This window comes from Scomber scombrus, chromosome 12, assembly GCF_963691925.1.
Source record: "Scomber scombrus chromosome 12, fScoSco1.1, whole genome shotgun sequence".
NCBI classification, from domain to species: Eukaryota; Metazoa; Chordata; class Actinopteri; order Scombriformes; family Scombridae; genus Scomber; species Scomber scombrus.
The window spans coordinates 7,471,862-7,490,457 of NC_084981.1; the positions used below are offsets into that span (position 1 = coordinate 7,471,862).

The 18,596-nt window shown below is 40.1% G+C and overlaps 2 protein-coding genes across 2 annotated transcripts; both read left to right on the top strand.

The window, feature by feature from the left end:
- The first annotated feature begins 3,440 nt into the window (after window positions 1–3,440).
- On the top strand, window positions 3,441–9,945 carry mocos (molybdenum cofactor sulfurase). Its single transcript, XM_062430148.1, has 15 exons — window positions 3,441–3,661; window positions 3,741–3,830; window positions 3,927–3,993; window positions 4,098–4,742; window positions 4,854–4,930; window positions 5,045–5,244; window positions 5,356–5,472; window positions 5,559–5,942; window positions 6,043–6,205; window positions 6,337–6,424; window positions 6,810–6,934; window positions 7,888–7,984; window positions 8,134–8,275; window positions 8,372–8,476; window positions 8,571–9,945. Exons 1-15 carry the CDS (start codon window positions 3,541–3,543, stop codon window positions 8,673–8,675), a joined length of 2,526 nt encoding a protein of 841 aa, XP_062286132.1. The 5' UTR covers window positions 3,441–3,540; the 3' UTR covers window positions 8,676–9,945.
- A 226-nt stretch (window positions 9,946–10,171) lies between these two features.
- si:ch211-117n7.7 (Monoacylglycerol lipase ABHD12-like) lies at window positions 10,172–17,688 on the top strand. Its single transcript, XM_062429832.1, has 13 exons — window positions 10,172–10,375; window positions 13,228–13,343; window positions 13,432–13,537; window positions 13,690–13,809; window positions 13,943–13,973; window positions 14,078–14,123; window positions 14,416–14,545; window positions 16,216–16,253; window positions 16,354–16,433; window positions 16,546–16,628; window positions 16,753–16,831; window positions 16,969–17,090; window positions 17,187–17,688. The coding sequence occupies exons 1-13, from the start codon at window positions 10,284–10,286 to the stop codon at window positions 17,206–17,208; spliced, it is 1,065 nt and encodes a 354-aa protein (XP_062285816.1). The 5' UTR covers window positions 10,172–10,283; the 3' UTR covers window positions 17,209–17,688.
- Window positions 17,689–18,596: the final 908 nt, after the last annotated feature.

An 18,596-nucleotide genomic window follows, 5' to 3' on the forward strand; every position in this document is an offset into this window, starting at 1 on the left:
TGCCCTCAGACCGGCTGGAGCGGAGGCTGGCTTTGCTATTAGTCCCTCAGCTTAGCCCAAGATAAGCCCCTACGCAGGGCAAGTGAACCCGCATCTCTTGCCTAATTCTCCCTGTCACAGCCACCAAAGAGGCGTTCCTCCGCACGGAGCTCCACAAGCTGAACAGGCCTGGGTGCAGGGCAAAGAGGCTCTTTCTTCTGGACACTGTCCAGCACAGATAGAGCAGGCTACAGTTACAGTCACCACAACACACACACACACAGAAAAAAAAATGGGGAAGTTCAAGCCTTTTTCAGTCAAAAACACACTCACAGAGACACCGAAGAGAAGCTTTGTTAACCAATGTTGCTCTGTGACTAACAACTCTGCATGACTGCTGTGTTCTTCATTAGATTTTCAGAGAGCTTCCTGTCTACACAAGGCTGGATTTTCTCTAAAAATAAACCTCCCTGTATGAAATCAGTGCTTTGTACAAGGAACCCGACTAATTGAGGGCTGGGAAGGACAATGTGGCATTTGAGGTATTTAGTGATGTTAAGCACAATGTCTTCGTGGGGTGCTTCTCCCCCCTCTCTGCCATGCCCTCCCCCACCAAGCCCCTTTGGCCTCGTAATGAGGCCATACTGGATACAATACAGCCCTTCTGCACGGAAAAATGTATTCAGCTGAGCTTCAAAATTGTGAAGGAAATGAATCAGTGAAGCATAAGTGGCATATTTAATTACTATTCACTGCGTTGCACGGAGACAATGATGGCTGCTGTGAGCCTCATGGCTCCCTATCAGACATCTGAGCAGGCCACATTACATTCACTTCTCAACAGCCATTTCAATACCACTGCTAAGTTGTATTTCTATGATTAAAAGGGTTGAATGTCGTCATGGGAAGTGAAAGATGAAGATAATACATTAAAGTGATAGTATTTTTCGCTGTTTAAGGGACTTTTTCAGTGTTAGGACCAGTTAAATTAGGATTAGAGGTTAAAGGGGTCAATCAAAGTTCATGAAAGTATTACAATAAAAAACCCAAAATGGTGTCTTTTTGTATCCGAACTGTAAACTGAAAGTGAACCATGACAAAGCTACTAAAGCTATCAATGGCATGGCATCTGACAAAGAATGTGACAGTTATTTCTATCATTTTCATAGACCATGAGATGATCAGGGGTTTCACGCCTATTATTTGTGACTAATTTCTCCTCCTTCTTGTACCTCGAGAGTCAATGAGATTACAGAGTCAGGGATTATATGTAGTGGGATTACTGAGACATGTTGGTGTAATCAGTTACAGTTACTGACAGAGCAGATTTCAATCTGCCTGGAAAAAGTGAGCGGAAACAGGGCTATAGCTGATAAATGATATACACACACACACTCATACATCATTGTCTGTGCCTATCTATAATAAGACTTTCCAAGGTCTGGTAGCTTGATATAAAGTATGAAAAAAATGAAATGTGAATGAATCAATATTCTTAATAACATTTTGAATGTGAACCACTTGTGACTAATTTATTCCTTCATGTAGCCTGTGTGTCAGTGAGGATAAGAGTCAGGGATTATATGTAACGGCATTACTATTATGTGATTACTGGGACTTGTTAATATAATCATTATAGACATACTGTGTATGCTTTAGTGAAAGCGGGGCAGATTTCAAATAGCCTGAATAAATGAGGGGGAGGGGGTGGGGTGATATCATTTAACTTTAATAAATGGCTTTTATGTATAAATATAATATTCACATGGTGCTTTCATTTTTCATTCGTTATTTTTGTGATAATAAAACATTTCAGATTTGGTTGCCTGACATATATCAGCATATATTGAAGTTATATACAGTAAATAGTGTGTGTGTGTTAATATGCAAAACGCCTGCTTCATGTAGAATGTCAAACATGTTTTACAACAACCAGGGTCTTCTTACTGTAAGGAGACAAAATGAATATGCAATAGATGGAATTTCCCTTTCTGTGTATATATTCAATACTGCATTAGACTGTCTTTGCATTTCAGATTAAATAGAGAAGTTGATGTAATATAAGATTTGTCATTATTGTTGTTTAAATCCTGCAGCTTCCTTTACTTTTATAGAAAACATATCCTAGAGCATTTCATCTTTAAGTATTTTGCTCACAACTCTTCATTATCTCCATTTCCATTGTACCATACAAACTGATAAATAGTCATATTGTTATAACATTTAAATATCCCCTTCAGGCATGTTTCAAGATTTTTATTTTTTTTTTAACTTTTATTAAACATTCTTAAAATTGCAATGATCACTTTCTCATTAATGTCAAAAAGTAGTTTATAGCCTTTGTGAATATATGTGCAAAACCGTATATTTAACCTTCATCCTATCCAACATATTTAATATACAAGGTCCTCTGGGACCCCAGGAATAAACTACTGTGAGTAATAATCATTATGCAAAACGTTAACTTCTCAAAACATTATTAGTTATGTAACTAGTCATCTTGATTGGAAACATTATTATTATAAATGATTATATTAAGGAAGCCACAGCTAATTTGCATTTTGTATGCATTAGTGTGTCATACTTTGAATTAGGAGCCATGGCAAACATGAACTCCACAAATAGTTCAATCTATTATAATTACATAGGCAGAATTGGGTGCTTTTGACTGGGACTCCAAAACAGAAACAGAAAAAAATGATATGAAGTCATTAGGAACAAATTAATTGACCAAGTCATGAAAAATTGAAATGATAGAATAAAACACAGTCTGTGAGATAGCCTGAGTATACTTCTGGGGTCTGCAGGTACCCCAGTTAGTAATCTGAGGTTGACATAAATCCATTGGGTGGATTAGGGTAATGTGGGACATTGACTAATGTGGGACAACTAAGCTCCAGTGCATTTATCTCTCTTTCTATTCAATTATTTTATATGCCTATATACTGTGTTAGTTATATTGTTTAACCTAAAAACTGTTAGCCTACTAAATTAATGATGAGGCTGCTTTTTTTTTTTTATAAATAAACGTATGTCTAAACCATAAGCCACTGTCCCAGTTTACAAAATCCACAAATTCGAAACTTTTGAGTTCAGTATCTAAAAAGGTGTCTTCTGATTTAACAAGGAAACATCTTTCATAATGATATTAGGTGTTGATATCATGTATTGAATTCATATGTAAATAGGGTAAACAAATCAGAATTGCAAAAATTGTCCCACGTACTCTATAAGGCCATATAGGAAACAATGTAAAATGTCCATCGTTCATGAAGTCTGCTTTCTCCATATGATCCTGAGGGTAAAATAGCCTAACTGTAACTTGAATTAAGTTGTGAAGTTGTGGGTGGAGACAGTGAAACGCTTCTGAATCAATACTGTCACATGTTTGACAGCTCATGCCGACAAAAATAAAGTTTGTGTGGATGAACGGAAGTCACGACTTTAGGTGAAAGCTCAGCCGGACTTTAGACCTAGAATATGTCAGTGATCAAAACCCCGCAGCTGTCTGATCTGTGTGGACCAGCTGTTAAACTCGCTTTATATCTTTAACGCTACTTAATGCGACCGATGGATTTCCAAAAACTCTGCACTTTTGAAACCTTTAAAGAGTGTTGGAGTCACTACGGCTACGGAGACAACTTCCAAGACGTGATAGAGCAGGAGTTCACACGGACTAACGGTAATAATGGTGATCAGTGGTTATCAGGACAGGACAGGACAGCTGACATTTACATGACTGCTCTTGTTATTGTAAACAGGAATATCATATTTGGATCATGCTGCAGCTACACTCTACCCGGAGTCTTTAGTGAGAAACTACTGCCTGGACATTACAAGGAACGTGTACGGTAAGAGAAGTAGCACAAAAAGCCTCTGTAAAGTTTTTTTTTAATGAGTTTCCTTTTGTTATCCTGCCATTTGTATGTTATGCTTTTTCCCATTAGGAAACCCTCACAGCCACAGCCCCAGCAGCAGATTGACACATGACACTGTGGAGAGGGTCAGATACAGGTAAAGTCTTAAGACTTAAGACATCCATATAAAAAGCCCCTGTAACTCCTTTTAAATGGTGCTTTCGGGATCAAATGAGTAAAAAACAGAACATTTTCTTACAGGGTATTGCAACATTTTAACACCACCCCTGAGGAATACTCTGTGATTTTCACTTCTGGTTGCACAGCCGCTCTCAAATTAGTGGCTGAGAGCTTTCCCTGGAGGCCGCAGACTGAGAGCGAAGCGGGGAGTCGTTTCGCCTACCTCACAGACAGCCATACCTCTGTAGTTGGCATAAGAGGACTGACGACTGGCCGGGGGGTTGTCGCACTGCCCGTCTCCCCACAGGAAGTGGAAAACAGGGCAAAGGTTGAAACTCGAGGTGAAGATGTTATTTGCCACACGCCGCACCTCTTCTGCTACCCGGCGCAGAGCAACTTCTCTGGGAGGAAATATCCCCTTAGCCATGTGAAAGGCATCCGGGCGAGACACCTTTACCCAGCGTGTGACCACCAAGGATGTTGGTTTGTGCTGCTCGATGCAGCCTCTCATGTCAGCTGTGCCCCTTTAAACCTACAAGACTGCCCCGCTGATTTCATTCCCATCTCCTTCTACAAGATGTTTGGCTTCCCTACAGGTCTAGGGGCCCTTCTTGTCCGTAACAACACAGCAGGCATACTAAAAAAGACTTATTTTGGAGGAGGCACAGCAGCAGCTTACCTTTCTGGAGAAGATTATTATGTGCAGGCGGCAAACCTTTCTGACAGGTACAGTACTGTGCACGCCTGCCAAAATCTTGGTATTCTTTGAAAGCTCTCAGTCTCTCTGTAGTTGCTGCATCGTTATTCTAAAACATATTCTTTATCTCCTTGATAAAGATTTGAAGATGGCACTGTCTCTTTCTTGGATATCATCGCTCTGAATCATGGTTTTGAAGCCCTTTACAAAATCACAGGTACTGCAAAAGAAAGAGCCTGTTGATTCACCGAAAAATACATAGCAGCATCATGACAATCAGCCGTAGAATCACATCAACAGCAGCTTGTCTTTATCCCATTTCTGCTTTCAGGGGGCATGCTCAATATCCAGCAGCACACATTTGGCTTGGCACGCTACACTTACATGCTGCTGTCAAGTCTTTGCCATGGCAACGGGCGACCGGTGGCTCAGATATACACCGAAGGCCAGTTTGAGAGTCCAAGCACACAAGGTGCAATCTTAAACTTCAACCTCACGGATTCTCAAGGACAGATAATTGGATATTCTCAGGTGCAGTCAATAAATAGGATTTCTATCTCATAACAGCTAATTATAACATATTTATGCACGGGCAGGGTTGGTGAATATTATAACAATTCCTCTCATTTTCCCCTCCCTCAGGTGGATAGAATGGCAAGTCTGTACAATATTCATGTGCGCACAGGTTGCTTCTGCAACACCGGGGCCTGTCAGTCCTTTCTCAGGATCACCGACCACCAGATGAGGAGAAACCTGCAGGTGATAGTTCAAGGAAAGGGAAAAATGTCAAATTCTGTTAAAGGCATGTGTCGGTTGAATAAAAAAATCTTTTTTTTCTCTTCGAGGCCGGACACATATGTGGAGACAGCATCGACCTGGTGGACGGCCAGCCGACCGGATCCGTTCGTGTATCATTCGGCTACATGTCTACATTTGAAGACTGCCGAAGGTTCTTGAACTTTGTTGCCGAGTGCTTCGTAGAGAAACCAGTGACGGTAGACCAAGTTAGATTGAAAAGGCTGAAAATAGCTGCAGGACCTCCGGATTCAAATCACGATCCTGCAATCAAAATCACCAATGGAGAAATACATATAGTAGAGGAGAAGGAGAAACCCACAGAAGCATCACTGAAGGGATTTGGAAACATAGATTTAAAAAACAGCCGTGGGGAGGCTTATACTCTGACCAACATCTACATATATCCTATCAAATCATGTGGAGCATATGAGGTTTGAGCACATCCCAACTTTCATTGACTTTTCTGTGTGTCTACTATCTCTTTCCCCCCTCTCTGTGTTTTGATTTAACTTTGTACTACTCTTCATGCAGGTCCACGACTGGCCGGTGGGTCCTCTGGGTTTACTGTATGACAGAGGCTGGATGGTGGTGAATGGAAACGGCGTGTGCCTGAGTCAGAAGAGAGAACCACGTTTATGCCTCATTCGCCCACAAGTCCACCTGTCCTCAAACAAATTGCTCCTGCAGGCATTAGGTCAGACAGTCTGTTGGCGGCTCACTGAAAATGATACACTGCTTAACCAAAAAAAAAAAAAATCAATCATTTGGATTTTCACCTGTGTATTCTCTTTGTTTGAGTTTCTTTTTTTCTCCATCGCCCTGTAGGGATGGATACCATTTCGGTTCCGCTTGACGACAACTCTCAAATGCACAGAAGCTATCGGGTGTGTCAGAGTAAAGTTTGTGGTGACAGGTGGGCTGGCAATTTTCAGACATCTGAAAGGAGCAGCTGGAGGAAATAGTGTGACACATGTCATTTGTTCCATATTTTCACTCATATAAAAGCTTTTCAGTCGCTGCATTGTTCGAAACTGTGTTTTTCTACAAGAAACGGGCAGTACAAGGGCCTCCCTCTTGCGATTCCAGTTATTTACCTTTATTTTTTATGGAAAAACAAAGAACGAGCAAGAGCTGATATTAATCTCCTCTGACAGATACCCGCACGACGAGTCACAAGTTAAAAAAAAGCTATTCTTCCATTGATTCTTGGATTAGATGTCGCACCAAATAGTAAGCAGCATCAAACTGTGTAGATTTCCCCCGGGGCCTCCTGAATATAATCCTCCTCCTACCCCCAGGGTGGAGACTGTTGACTGCGGGGATGAGGCTGCATCATGGCTTTCAGAGTTCCTTGGACAGCCCTGCCGCCTGATAAGACAAAGTCCCGATTTCACCCGAGACATGAAGAAAAGGCCCAGCGGAGGTAACTATATAAGTATTTTACCTGTTCTGCCCGGCTCTTATCCCCATCCCCAGGATTTATCTGTTACACTGTGCATAAGCAATACATTTGTCACTGATACTGCTCTGTGTTGTGGCTCTGACCTTGTACTCCCCTCTGCTGGAATTTTGGCAATTTAGAAATTGTAACTTTTTCCTGCTTTTGCAAGTTTGTGTATATACAGGGGGTATCAGATGATAAATTGGTCAAACATTTAAGATTTTTTTATAGGTTTCTAGACTATATTTTCACCCCATGGTCAGTACAACACCAACAACAACAAGCCTCTGCTGCTTGGATTTTACCTAGTCTGTCACAGGTCCCCAAAGACATTCTGACACTTATTCCCTTAGAAAGGTTCAAGCCCCAAAAAACTACCAGATTCTACATTTCCCATAGCGCAACATGCCCACATCTTTCTATCACCATGTCCCCAGTTGGTAATGCAGGCTTTCTGTTAGATATCTGTAGTCCCCAGACTCAAGTGCAGATAACCCATCAAGGTTCTTTTTTTCCCAAACATTTGGAAAAGCTTCCTCTAGATCCAGAGAACAAACTCAATACATTGATCACAAGGTCCTTTTAGTAGCTGCTCTGGAGAGTTCGATGCTATCTTCCTCAGCAGATGGAGTTCACCTAGTTATCGTAGAATTGTAGATGTTCAGCTTAGAAGTTTAGATTGATGCTACTGTATAAAATTACACATACAGTAATTGAGGACTCTATTCATATCACCTGCCCACACTCATTGTGAGAGACAGTCATATTGAGAAATTGTACTAAAGTCATATATTGTATTTGGTGATTTTCTTCCCCCATCTTCTATTTTAAAGTTGAATTTCAGTATTCAGACTCATACAGGTTGTTTAAACCAGAGGTCAGCGAGGTCGCCCGAAATTGAATAAATCATGGTGTAATATGTCTTTCCCTTCTAGCTGCTATCTCCACTTCCCTCTCCCTGGTGAATGAAGCTCAGTATCTCATGATCAACCGTGCCAGCGTGGAGCTCATTCAGAAACTAATGAGCAGCAGGTTTCAACACATTATGACTTATTCAAAATATGAAATGCTCCCAGTAAAAAAAACATTGGGATGCATCAGCGCCTGTACATTTACATTACAGCTGATAGTTCACGTAGCGCGGCAAAATAACATGCAATTTCCACGTTTCCTTTTCTCAGGCAGGACTATTCTGAGGGCGAGCAGCCTCTTGACACACAGAATGTCATTAGCCGCTTCCGAGCCAATTTAGTCATCGCTGGGGGTGAACCATTCGAGGAAGATAATTGGTCGCACTTGATTATTGGCAACACTCAATTCGTGGTGAGCTGACACTCTGAGATAAATGATGAAATCTTCAAATGTTTTAAAAGCGTATTTTTCATAAATAAATGCGCTTCATGCGTGATTAACCCAAAGGTCGCAGGTCAGTGCAGACGGTGCCAGATGGTCGGAGTAGACCAGGACACTGGGACCAAAACAAAGGAGCCGCTTATGTCCCTGTCCGCCTACCGCAATGGCAAGGTCAGTCAAAAACGACTACTGCTCCATCATTAAGATGCTAAATGTGTGTTTGTGTGTTTTTTCTGTCATTATTTATTATTTTCTGAATTTCTAGGTGACTTTTGGTTTGTACCTGACCCATCAGCTACCAGAGGTCTCCACCCCAGCCATTTGCCTCTCCGCTGGTTCCCTTATACTGCCAGAGCCACACAGCTCTTAAAGTGCTCATCTACAACATCCTTTTTTATTTATTTTGTTGACATCTCGGGTCTTAAGCAGACATTTCTGTACTGCACGTCTTAAAAATGACCTGTCAAACACTGAAGAGTTTCTATAGACACTGCTCTTTTCTTTCCCTGTTTGGTCCTGAAGTCTTTTCATGTCTGGCCATTCAGATCTCATTCTGTCAAAATCAGTTTTGATGGGAAATGAATGAGATTTTTCTATGTTTTTCCTAGTGGTTAGGTTCTTAAAATGCATGCAAAGTAAATGTGAAGCCCTAATTGCATGACAAATTTATAACTTGAATGTGTAAGTGTTATTTGAGGCAAAACATGTCCGGCTTGATGCAATAATCTCTGCTCATGTTACCCTCCCAGACAGAGTTATTCCTCTGTTTACTCCTGCGGAGGTTTATATTGCTATTTATTCCAAACACACCGCTGTTGCTGCTGCCAGAACTCTAAAACATATTGCTCCCTGTGAATGAATAACCTACCAGATACAGAGCCCATGCTTATATCTATAAGTATACGCTCTCAGAATAGTGCTGTGATGGCCATTCAATTCATTTCCAAGAAGAGTAACAATGTGATATAAAGAGGATAGGATATTTGTATTTCCTGAGAGAAAGGAATGTCACATATCTTGACCACCATCTGAAGTCTGAGGTGCTCAGGGTGACATGCTTTTACGTAAACCACATACACGCTCAACTGATCTGTCAAGGTCTGGATGTTCAATGCTCCTTTATACTGCTCACCAATGTGAAGGTACACAAATGGGCTGCTGCTGTGAGTCCCAAGGTTTGGTATCGCTTGTGGCATGTTGGCCAGTATGTGTCTGCCCACATGCCCGCCGGTGCTAAGAGCAACAAAAACTGTGCCCAGTATGTAGACAGGTGGCGAATGAAAAACACTGATAATGATTGTTGCTAAAAAAAAAAAAAAAGGTTTCTAATTGCTATTTTTTTAATCAGATATTTAGAAGTGACATGATATAGAAGTGACATGATATAGAAGTGACATTTCAATTTCTATTGTATGTGTATGTGGTTTATTTAATCATATTTTAGCATGGGCTTCTGTAATAGACTGAAGTGAAGAACAGATGTGAAATTTAAATGTTTAACTGACAGTAGACTTACAACAGTTGTCTGTTAACTGAGGCACTACTGTGTGCTGTGTGGCTTTAAACATATTCAGCTATGTCTAATGATATTGCCCAACAGTTTTTTAATTTTGTGTAATAAAAACATCTATTTTAATTTTTTTAAAGTCTGATTTTTGTGTCAAATAATATCCAGTGGCAGCTCAAAAGCCGTTTTATTGGTCAACGTCTGAGGCTGGTTGACAGGAGACTGTTTAACGGTTATTGCTGCGTTTAAGGTGGCATCGTTTTAGACGCGTTGTGATTTATGATTAATCCATATCTAAACAGGTGCTACCTTAAAAACTTAGAGTACTTCCCCTCTCCGTCCCGGATGAATTGTACTTTGGTCAAACTTCAGTTAGCCAATCAGTAACCAAGTTTCAAACTGTTTTAACAAGCCCGGCGTTAAAAATACACCGATCGTGTTTTATTTGTTAAATATTACTTACGTTACACGATGAGGAAAAGAGTTGACACACAGGAGAATTCATTCTCCGCAGCCAGCGACGTTCAGGGGACGGCCGGAGTCCAGAGGAAGGAGAGGGCACCGTGAGTTAGCTAGCTTGATTTACCTTAGTTAACCTTTCTCCTCTGTCATACAGTAGTGGTTACCTTAACTTAATATGGCAATTACATCTGTACATGATAAAACATTACCTCTGATTGCCTGGTTGAAGAAGTTCAATTGTTGGCTGTGATTGATTATTGCCCGTCACAATCAATATAATATTCAGTATAATGATGAACAGTTCAGCCTCTATGACACTCATTTCTTTTCTTTCTTTTTTTCCCCCGGGAGCTTGGGGGTCCCCAATAATGTATCCATCATGACATTTGTAAACCCCTCAGCCAGTTTGTTGCCTCAGGGCAGCAGCAGTGTACTGTGAGGACGCTGAAACACCAACCAGGTTTTCCACAGTGCATATGATGCTGGAAAACAAGCATTTTGACAAACATCATCCAGACATGGTTTCAATCAATCACAATGTGAAGCTTTAATGTTAAAACATCAAACAAACGTGTGTGTGTGTGTAGGTGTGTGTGGGTGGAGGGATTAGCATGTGTGTAGGTATATGTGAGAGTGTGTGTGTTGGTATTGTGGGCTGTTCTCCACCGGGGTAAGCATACAACATTATCTTCTGGTACATCATCACCATCTTCATCCATAGACTCACAGTCTCATTATCAACACACACACACACACACACACACACACACACACACACACACACACACACACACACACACACACACACACACACACACACACACACACACACACACACGTTACTCTACTGAGTGACCCCTGACCTCATAACTGGGATAAAACAGTAAAGTAATTGACTTTGGTGGTAATAACTATGCATCCCAGCACATCTCCATGCATGATATTGCCCTGACAAGAGTGCTCCAACTGTACAATGTTGCCCTGAGGCAATGAATGAAAAAGCACTGCTTTAATATATTAAAATGTAAATAGAATATGTTTCTAAATCATCAAATATAGTTTTTTACATACTAATGCTGATACATATTTTTATATAAAGTTATTTAAATTTAAACATGTCGTAGTTATCTTACCAATTGCTGGCACTGTGTCACATATAACTTTCCTCACCCTCTAACAAAAGGTCAAACCCACTTTAGCCCCTAATTTCACTGGACAGATGCGTCTTATGATATTGTTGTTTTTTCTAAATTAATAATGCATAGGGTCGCTAAGGTCCCAAAAGGGCAACACCATGCAATATATATATATATATATATAATAACAAGTTTAAATGTGACACTTATAAGCTAGTAGTGACACAAATCAACAGATGACACTATACCTGTACTTACTTGTGATTTGATAGATAGAATAAACTTCAACCAGCAGCATACAAAGGACATCTGAAAAGGGAGCCATCAGAGACTTATCACCCATCCATAAACTCAAAGGATTCTATGTCGCCCCTCATCTCCTCTTACTGTTGTACTATTGTTCAACCCGTCCTGCTCTGCCGCTCCACCTGTCTCTTCAACATGCTCTCTGTCACAAACCGGGTCAAACTCACAGACATAACCAATACTGCTGCCAAAGATAATAGGTCTCCCCACATCCAGCCTCCCAGAGCTCAATTGTAAGTCCATCACACGCATTTCAAATACAACAGCACAGGACATCATGTACCCAGTCGATCATAACATCACTGTACTGCCCTCTGGATGCAGGTACGGTATGCATCAAATAAGGATATATATATGGCAGATGTGCATGTATTCAACAGGTCTACTGAGTGCGAAGGAGAAGAAAAGTAAAATTGATGTAATATTATGGAATTTTAGCACGTTGTGAGGAAATGCTGTGAACCATCGCATGCATTTAAAAAACCTTAATTAAGTTCACCATATTTTACTTGTAAAGAGATAACAGCTGTATGTGTTATTCTCCAAAGAACTGCAAAAATTAGCAGAATGATACGCGACCTTCCTGCTCCTTGTGTCAAATCACAGTCGTGTATTCATGGACATTTTCTCGAGACGATTTGGAAGCGAGGGACTGAAGTAAAAGTGCGAACTCCGGACAGATGAAGCGACAGCCTGATGGCTGTTGGAATAATGACTTTCCTTATGTTTCCCTCGAGCGGCGTGGTAGAAATCAGTCTTTGACTAAAAGGCCTCTTCTGGCTGATTAGAGTGTTAATGGAGGGGGTGGGATGTATTGTCCATTAACTGGCAATAGTCTGAACAGCATTCTCCTCTCTGCTATTGCCTCGAGGGAGTTAAGACCGACTCCGATGACAGCCTGCTCCTTGATTAGATTATTCAATTCTTCTCGCCAGTATTAATGTTTCCACATTAATGTTTCCATATTAATGCTGCAGACATAGACTGGGAGGACATGTGCAGAGCAGCTCTGTACATGCCGGTGTGTACATCTGCTGCACAAATGTCCCCATCCCTCCAGGAGCAGCCGCCATCAGGGCAGGGGGCGGGGGCGGTCAGAGCGCTCTTTTTTTGAGTTCATGGAGCTTCAGGTGGTTCATTTTGCACCTCTCGACTAAGTCAGCCATCACGCCATCATATTCATCCTTCTCTCCCCTTGATGCACAACTCACAATCTGCAACAGAAGTTAGTTGTAAAGTGGTTGAATTGGGTATGGGAGTTTGAGCTCATTTGAAGACTGGATTTAAAGTCTATAGCAATCAATAATAATTACTGTTAAATGAACAGATTGCATTGCATTGTGCTCCTAAATTAACACCACTGAGTATACTCCTTGTATTCTGCTTTTTTTTTTGCCTACTAACGTAGAAATTCAAATTTAACAAGTACAAGAGACCAACAAAAATAACCTTCAGATGATCAGTACATGTTTGTGTTTACTCTCTCTCTCTTTTTCTCTGTCTCTTCTCAGGTCCCGATGGTCACTAAAGAGAGGCTTATTTGCCATACTCATTATCTTCATTTTGGCGCCTTTCACACTGAAGATACTCCCTGAATTAATCCAGTACCTTGTGTACACTCACAGAGGTAGGTGAATTCCCTGTATGTCCTTTGAAAGTGGTGTAAAGCTTAAAAACGGCTACAAAAAATCACCCACTTTGCTTCTTCTTTGCAGTCAGTGTGCCGTTCTTTGTTGACCTCAGCCAACCCGCTGATCTATCCCTAAATCACACCATCAACATGTACTTAACATCAGAGAAAGGAATCTCCCTCGGCGTATGGTGAGCATGAGCCGGGTGCGATGTGGGTTTTTTTTGGGGTTTTTTCTAGCACGGATATAAAAAGGCCATCATAGAATAGGTCCGCTGCTTTTAAATGACCCAATTAACAGCTGTGTCTCCGAGCTAATGTATATTGTTTTGAACTGTTCAAGGCACACCGTCCCTGAAAGTCAGTGGAAGGAGGCACAGGGGAAGGACTTGGCGTGGTACCAGAACACTTTAAGCGATGGAAGTCCAGTTTTCATCTATTTTCATGGGAACACGGGCACAAGGTATGATAAATAATGCATCTGGTTAATAGCTGGATTGTGAACAAACAGAGGACTATTTCAGCACAGGTATACTTTTTTTGTTGTTATATTGTTGTTTATTGGCATTATTATTGTTTGTGAATCATTTCGACAGAGCGGCTCCTCATCGAGTGGGAGTGGCAAAGGTGAGTGATCACTAGTGCCAACGTTTTCATCTTTCTGAGGTGTAATATAGATATGAAAGTCTTATTAGCCATTCTGATGACAAATATGCGTTATGTGTCAACAGGTATTGAGTGCGCTCGGTTACCACGTGCTGGTGCCCGACTACAGAGGTAGGCCCAAATGAAGATTTATGACTCCTCTTTGAAACATATTGTCCGCCTCTCTTCTTCTTCGCCTGCTCATTGATTTCAATTTTCAGCTCTCTAACATTGATTTAATATCATTTGCAGCCATATGATCAATGTAGTGCAATGCAGGTGTGCTTGATGAGTTGCTTGTTATTAGTCAGTGAAAAGACAACACTTGGTCTAGACTCCAGTGCAGGTTTTCCTCTGAGTGACTGCCCCCTTGTGGCGGTAAAGTGTGTCACTGAGCAGCAGTTGATGTGAGGATCTCTGGCAGGGTTTGGAGATTCCACCGGGGAGCCGACCGAAGCTGGGCTGAGCACTGATGCCCTCTACTTGTACAACTGGGTCAAAAAACGCAGCGGAAGCAGCCTGGTGGTCATCTGGGGACACTCTCTTGGCACTGGGTCAGTAGGGATAGTGTTTTATCAGCAGTGTTTCACAGCTGCTCTTTAAATGACTGAATCACTGTTGTAATAACTGTTTGTTAAATGCATTACACGCAAATTTGCATTATTGTAATATTAATCTTTAGACTTTGAAGTAACTGCCTGCAACATTTCCCACATAAACTTTCGGCAATTATGTCTAATTGATATAATAGAGCAGTGACTCAGCCTATGCAGCTTATAGCAAGGAGCTCAATGCATATAAACACAAAATATACATAAACGTATACATAAAAAATGTTGAACTCAGGGCAGAATGAACCTGGAAGAGACAACTAAGAACCAAAGAAGTGTCTAAAATAGTAATGGCACAGTACTTTCATGCTTTATTAAATGAGAGTGTACTTTATTTAAATTGAGGCTGGTCAAGTCCACGCTTTGGCGTGGACTTGACATTTGCATATATACACAGAAAATCAAGTGTTTATCAGTGAAGGACCTTGATTTAAACTGCGCACAGATTTCACCATATTCAGTGCAGCTGTGTCAAGCATGTCACAAATTAAATGCAAAATAGGAATACAAATTGTTTGAGCTATGCTAGTAGGAGGAAAAGTACAACATCTTAACATCTAACAAATCGGACAAATAAATCACTTCACCTACACAGTCATTTGAATAGTTGCAGTTATCTACTTTTCTTTTTTGTTCTTTCACAGTACAGTATGTAGACTAGAGCTGCACTGATAAGCTGATTTATTGATAAGTCTATTGATAGAAAATGAATAGGCAACTGTTTTAACCCTTTTTAGGTCCACTCAACCGTTTGGTAGAGGTCACTTTGTGTCATATCTGGTCCAAACCAAAATCTATTTAACCCAAACATTGTGGGCAGATTGCGTTATGGTTGCTATAGATACAGGTTGTGCTAGTGTATAAATAAAGAATAACACAAATCACAGCTGACATAAGAGATCCTGCTGGAGACATTTTTGAAGTTGAATTTCATTTTTTCATCATGTACACAACAGAATGAGTCTCTAACATGTTTTTTAAAAAGTTTTGAACAAATGAGGTCTGTAAAACATAACATTTAGGGTCAATGAGAAAAATAAAATCCATGTTTTATGTTTTCATGGCCTCAAAGAAGTAGGGAAAGCAAAACAAATGATTTTTTAAAATAGCACTTTCTTGGTGTGACCTACAGAGGGTTAATAATCAAATCACTTTCAAATATTTGCTGATTCCAGCTTCTCAAATGCCACAATTTGTTGCTTTACTTTTTCATGCATAACAGTAAGCTGAGTATATTTGTGTTGTGGACTGTTGGTCAGAAAAAAACAGACATTTATGGATGTCATCTTGGGCTGTGGGAAAATAAAACAGCCATTTTTTAATATTTACTTACATTTCATAGACAACATGATTAATAAAGAAAACGATCAGCTGATTAAGCAGTGAGGAAAATAATCATTAGTTGCAGCGCTATAATACACAGTTACACCAAACAAATCTGACAGTGACATGAACATCTTAAGTGAAATACACTGCACACTCATGTTGGACATGATTGGTTGAAACTACAACAGTAATCCTGCCATCATTAGGAACGGTTAAAGATGAAACCTTTAATTTACTGTGACATACAAATGAGAGTAACTCAATCTTCTCTTCATGTTTCCGTGCAGAGTGGCCACTAACGCTGCAGTCAAACTGCTCAAGCAAGGTAGGTTTTGCTACTAAGGCGAATACAAATAAGTAAAATAATTCCAAGATATCACTGATCATGTTTTCATTGTGACAGGTTTGTTTCCTCTACTTTTCAGGCGTGGTCTTTGATGGTGTGATGCTGGAGGGTGCATTCAATAGTGCTCGACAGAACATTCCAGTTAACCCTTTTTCTTGGGTAGACTCATCTAACACGCTTACCGTCTTTGTTGTTTCATTTGCACATTTCACGTGTGTGCTACCACATTACACATGAGCTCACTATCTTTTATTTTCTTTCTTTTTAAAAGTATTACTGGACATTTCCAGGCTATGGGTACTTTTTCCCCGAGCCATGGGCCAATAACAAGGTTGTGTTTCCTACTGAGGAAAAGTAAGTTTAAATGAGGTTCATAGATGGAGACAGTGCACAACAGCTGATTATTCTTTGATGCATAATATCCCAGACTGAATATAAAAAGTAAATGCAATGACTCACAGTTGTTGTTTTCCTTTAGTTTAAAGAAAATGAAAAGTCCGATACTTTTCCTTCACGCAGAGGACGATCACTTAGTTCCCATTCAAGTTGCTCAGCAGGTATGACTGGTATTACTAATCTAATACACTTTAAACTAAATTGATATTCCACTTGAAACTAAAAGTGATTAAGCTGCTTAATGAAGGTGATGTTTAGCTTTAGGCAGACTGAACTTGTCTTTGCTTTTCTCTCCCAGATGTACGAGGTAGCAGCAAGCGCCCAGAATGCTGAGCGAGTCAAGCTGGTGTCGTTTGACGGCTCTCTTGGGTATCTGCACAACGGCTTATACAGAGACCCCCACCTGCCCGACATCATAAAGTGAGAAAACATTTCACTGATAATGCTTAAAGTGTTTATATTATATGGCTTGACAAATCTGTGACTGTTTTATGTCGCATCATTTCTCATCTATAGGAAGTTTGTGCAGTCGTTGTGAAGCGGGAACAACGCCTAAAGCAGAAAAACCTCGCCACAGTTCAGACACAGAACACCGGTTTAATGTCATTGCACTCTGTGTTCAAATGTTTTTCTTTATTTGTACTGCAACATTGTTGATTGGTTCATAAATTTGTGATTTATTGTAGATGTATAAGTTTATTGTGTCAATTCAAAATTGCTGTCAGTTCATTATTTTAAGAATGAATGTAAAATCGTTCAGGGAAACAGATATTAACTTTGTTTAATTTGAAATTGAATTGGTCATTTCTGATTTATTTTAAATCTATGTGTAATTTATTCTTTATTCTTCAGAGCTGAAGATGACATTCCCTTTGGAAACGTCATTGGGTCGAGACATTGTTACGATAGGTGCCCTCTACTGGGCATTGGTGTGTGATGATAAGACTCATCTCTAATAATACTGGATTATCAGCTTGGCATGTCTGTGTGTTGGTGACGTTTTGTCATAATAACAAGCAGATGTAAGGGTTCATAAATTGTTCAAATTGTATTTAGTTGTTGGTTGTGGTTTTGTTTTCTGACGAGGTGAAATAAAAACTTAACGCTTCTACTCACTTGTGCTTTATTCTGTCAAAGTGATGAACACTTTCATGCATATTTCATCTTAATTATCCATCTTAAATATTCTGTATATTTAAACCCAAGTCTCAACTGACATTTTTTATTCATCCAAGCCCCTCTCTTGTAAGTTGTAAAACTATATTGCAGTGTGGCCTTCCATGTACTGTTCTACATGTAAAGGATGTACCATTCAACAGGTTTCCACTTCCTTTTACATTGATTGTGTACATTGATATGCTATATATAGATGCAGGAATGATGTGTGTCTTTAATGATTGCAAAACTCATTAAAGTGTCCACTTAAGTGAAATATTTTAAAGCACAAAAGATGTGAAGAGTCAGGGAAGTCCTCACATTTGAAAGAAAAGGTTGACTTATTAATAGTTGCTAAATACTTTATTATAGTAAAGGCTTTGACTGATAAGAAAGTAAGCAATTTCCTTAGTTAACCACAAATTAATTCCCTTTTCAGTTTCTTGGCTATGGGAGAGAAGTATCCTATGTCTTATTAATTAGACTGTTTGGTTGTATCCGGTGGTGGTGAGTTCTTTATTCTCAGGAGAACATACAGCTGGAAGTGACATGAAGAAGCAAGGCCAGCTGTGTTATGCTTTAAACTGCACATTTCAATCCATGAGAAGTGAGATATTGTTCAGACAGCTCAGGGTCCCTTGAGGAGGCTCAAAAAGACAGTGAATAGACCTGTTTGTTGTGTGCGGGGATCATGTTTCATGCACCAGTTCTGTCAAAGGTGAAGCTCCAGTCTTGGCAGTCGGATGACGTGGCTGAAGGTTGCGGGCAGCG

Excerpts from the sequence above, each read along its gene's own strand:
- mocos (XM_062430148.1), top strand. The coding sequence starts at position 3,541 with ATGCGACCGATGGATTTCCAAAAACTCTGCACTTTTGAAACCTTTAAA. Across the intron at positions 6,425-6,809 it reads AGTAAAGTTTGTGGTGACAG|GGTGGAGACTGTTGACTGCG; the intron begins GTGGGCTGGCAA and ends TCCTACCCCCAG. Across the intron at positions 8,276-8,371 it reads TTGGCAACACTCAATTCGTG|GTCGCAGGTCAGTGCAGACG; the intron begins GTGAGCTGACAC and ends ATTAACCCAAAG.
- si:ch211-117n7.7 (XM_062429832.1), top strand. The coding sequence starts at position 10,284 with ATGAGGAAAAGAGTTGACACACAGGAGAATTCATTCTCCGCAGCCAGC. Across the intron at positions 14,546-16,215 it reads GGACACTCTCTTGGCACTGG|AGTGGCCACTAACGCTGCAG; the intron begins GTCAGTAGGGAT and ends GTTTCCGTGCAG. Across the intron at positions 17,091-17,186 it reads CACCTGCCCGACATCATAAA|GAAGTTTGTGCAGTCGTTGT; the intron begins GTGAGAAAACAT and ends TCTCATCTATAG.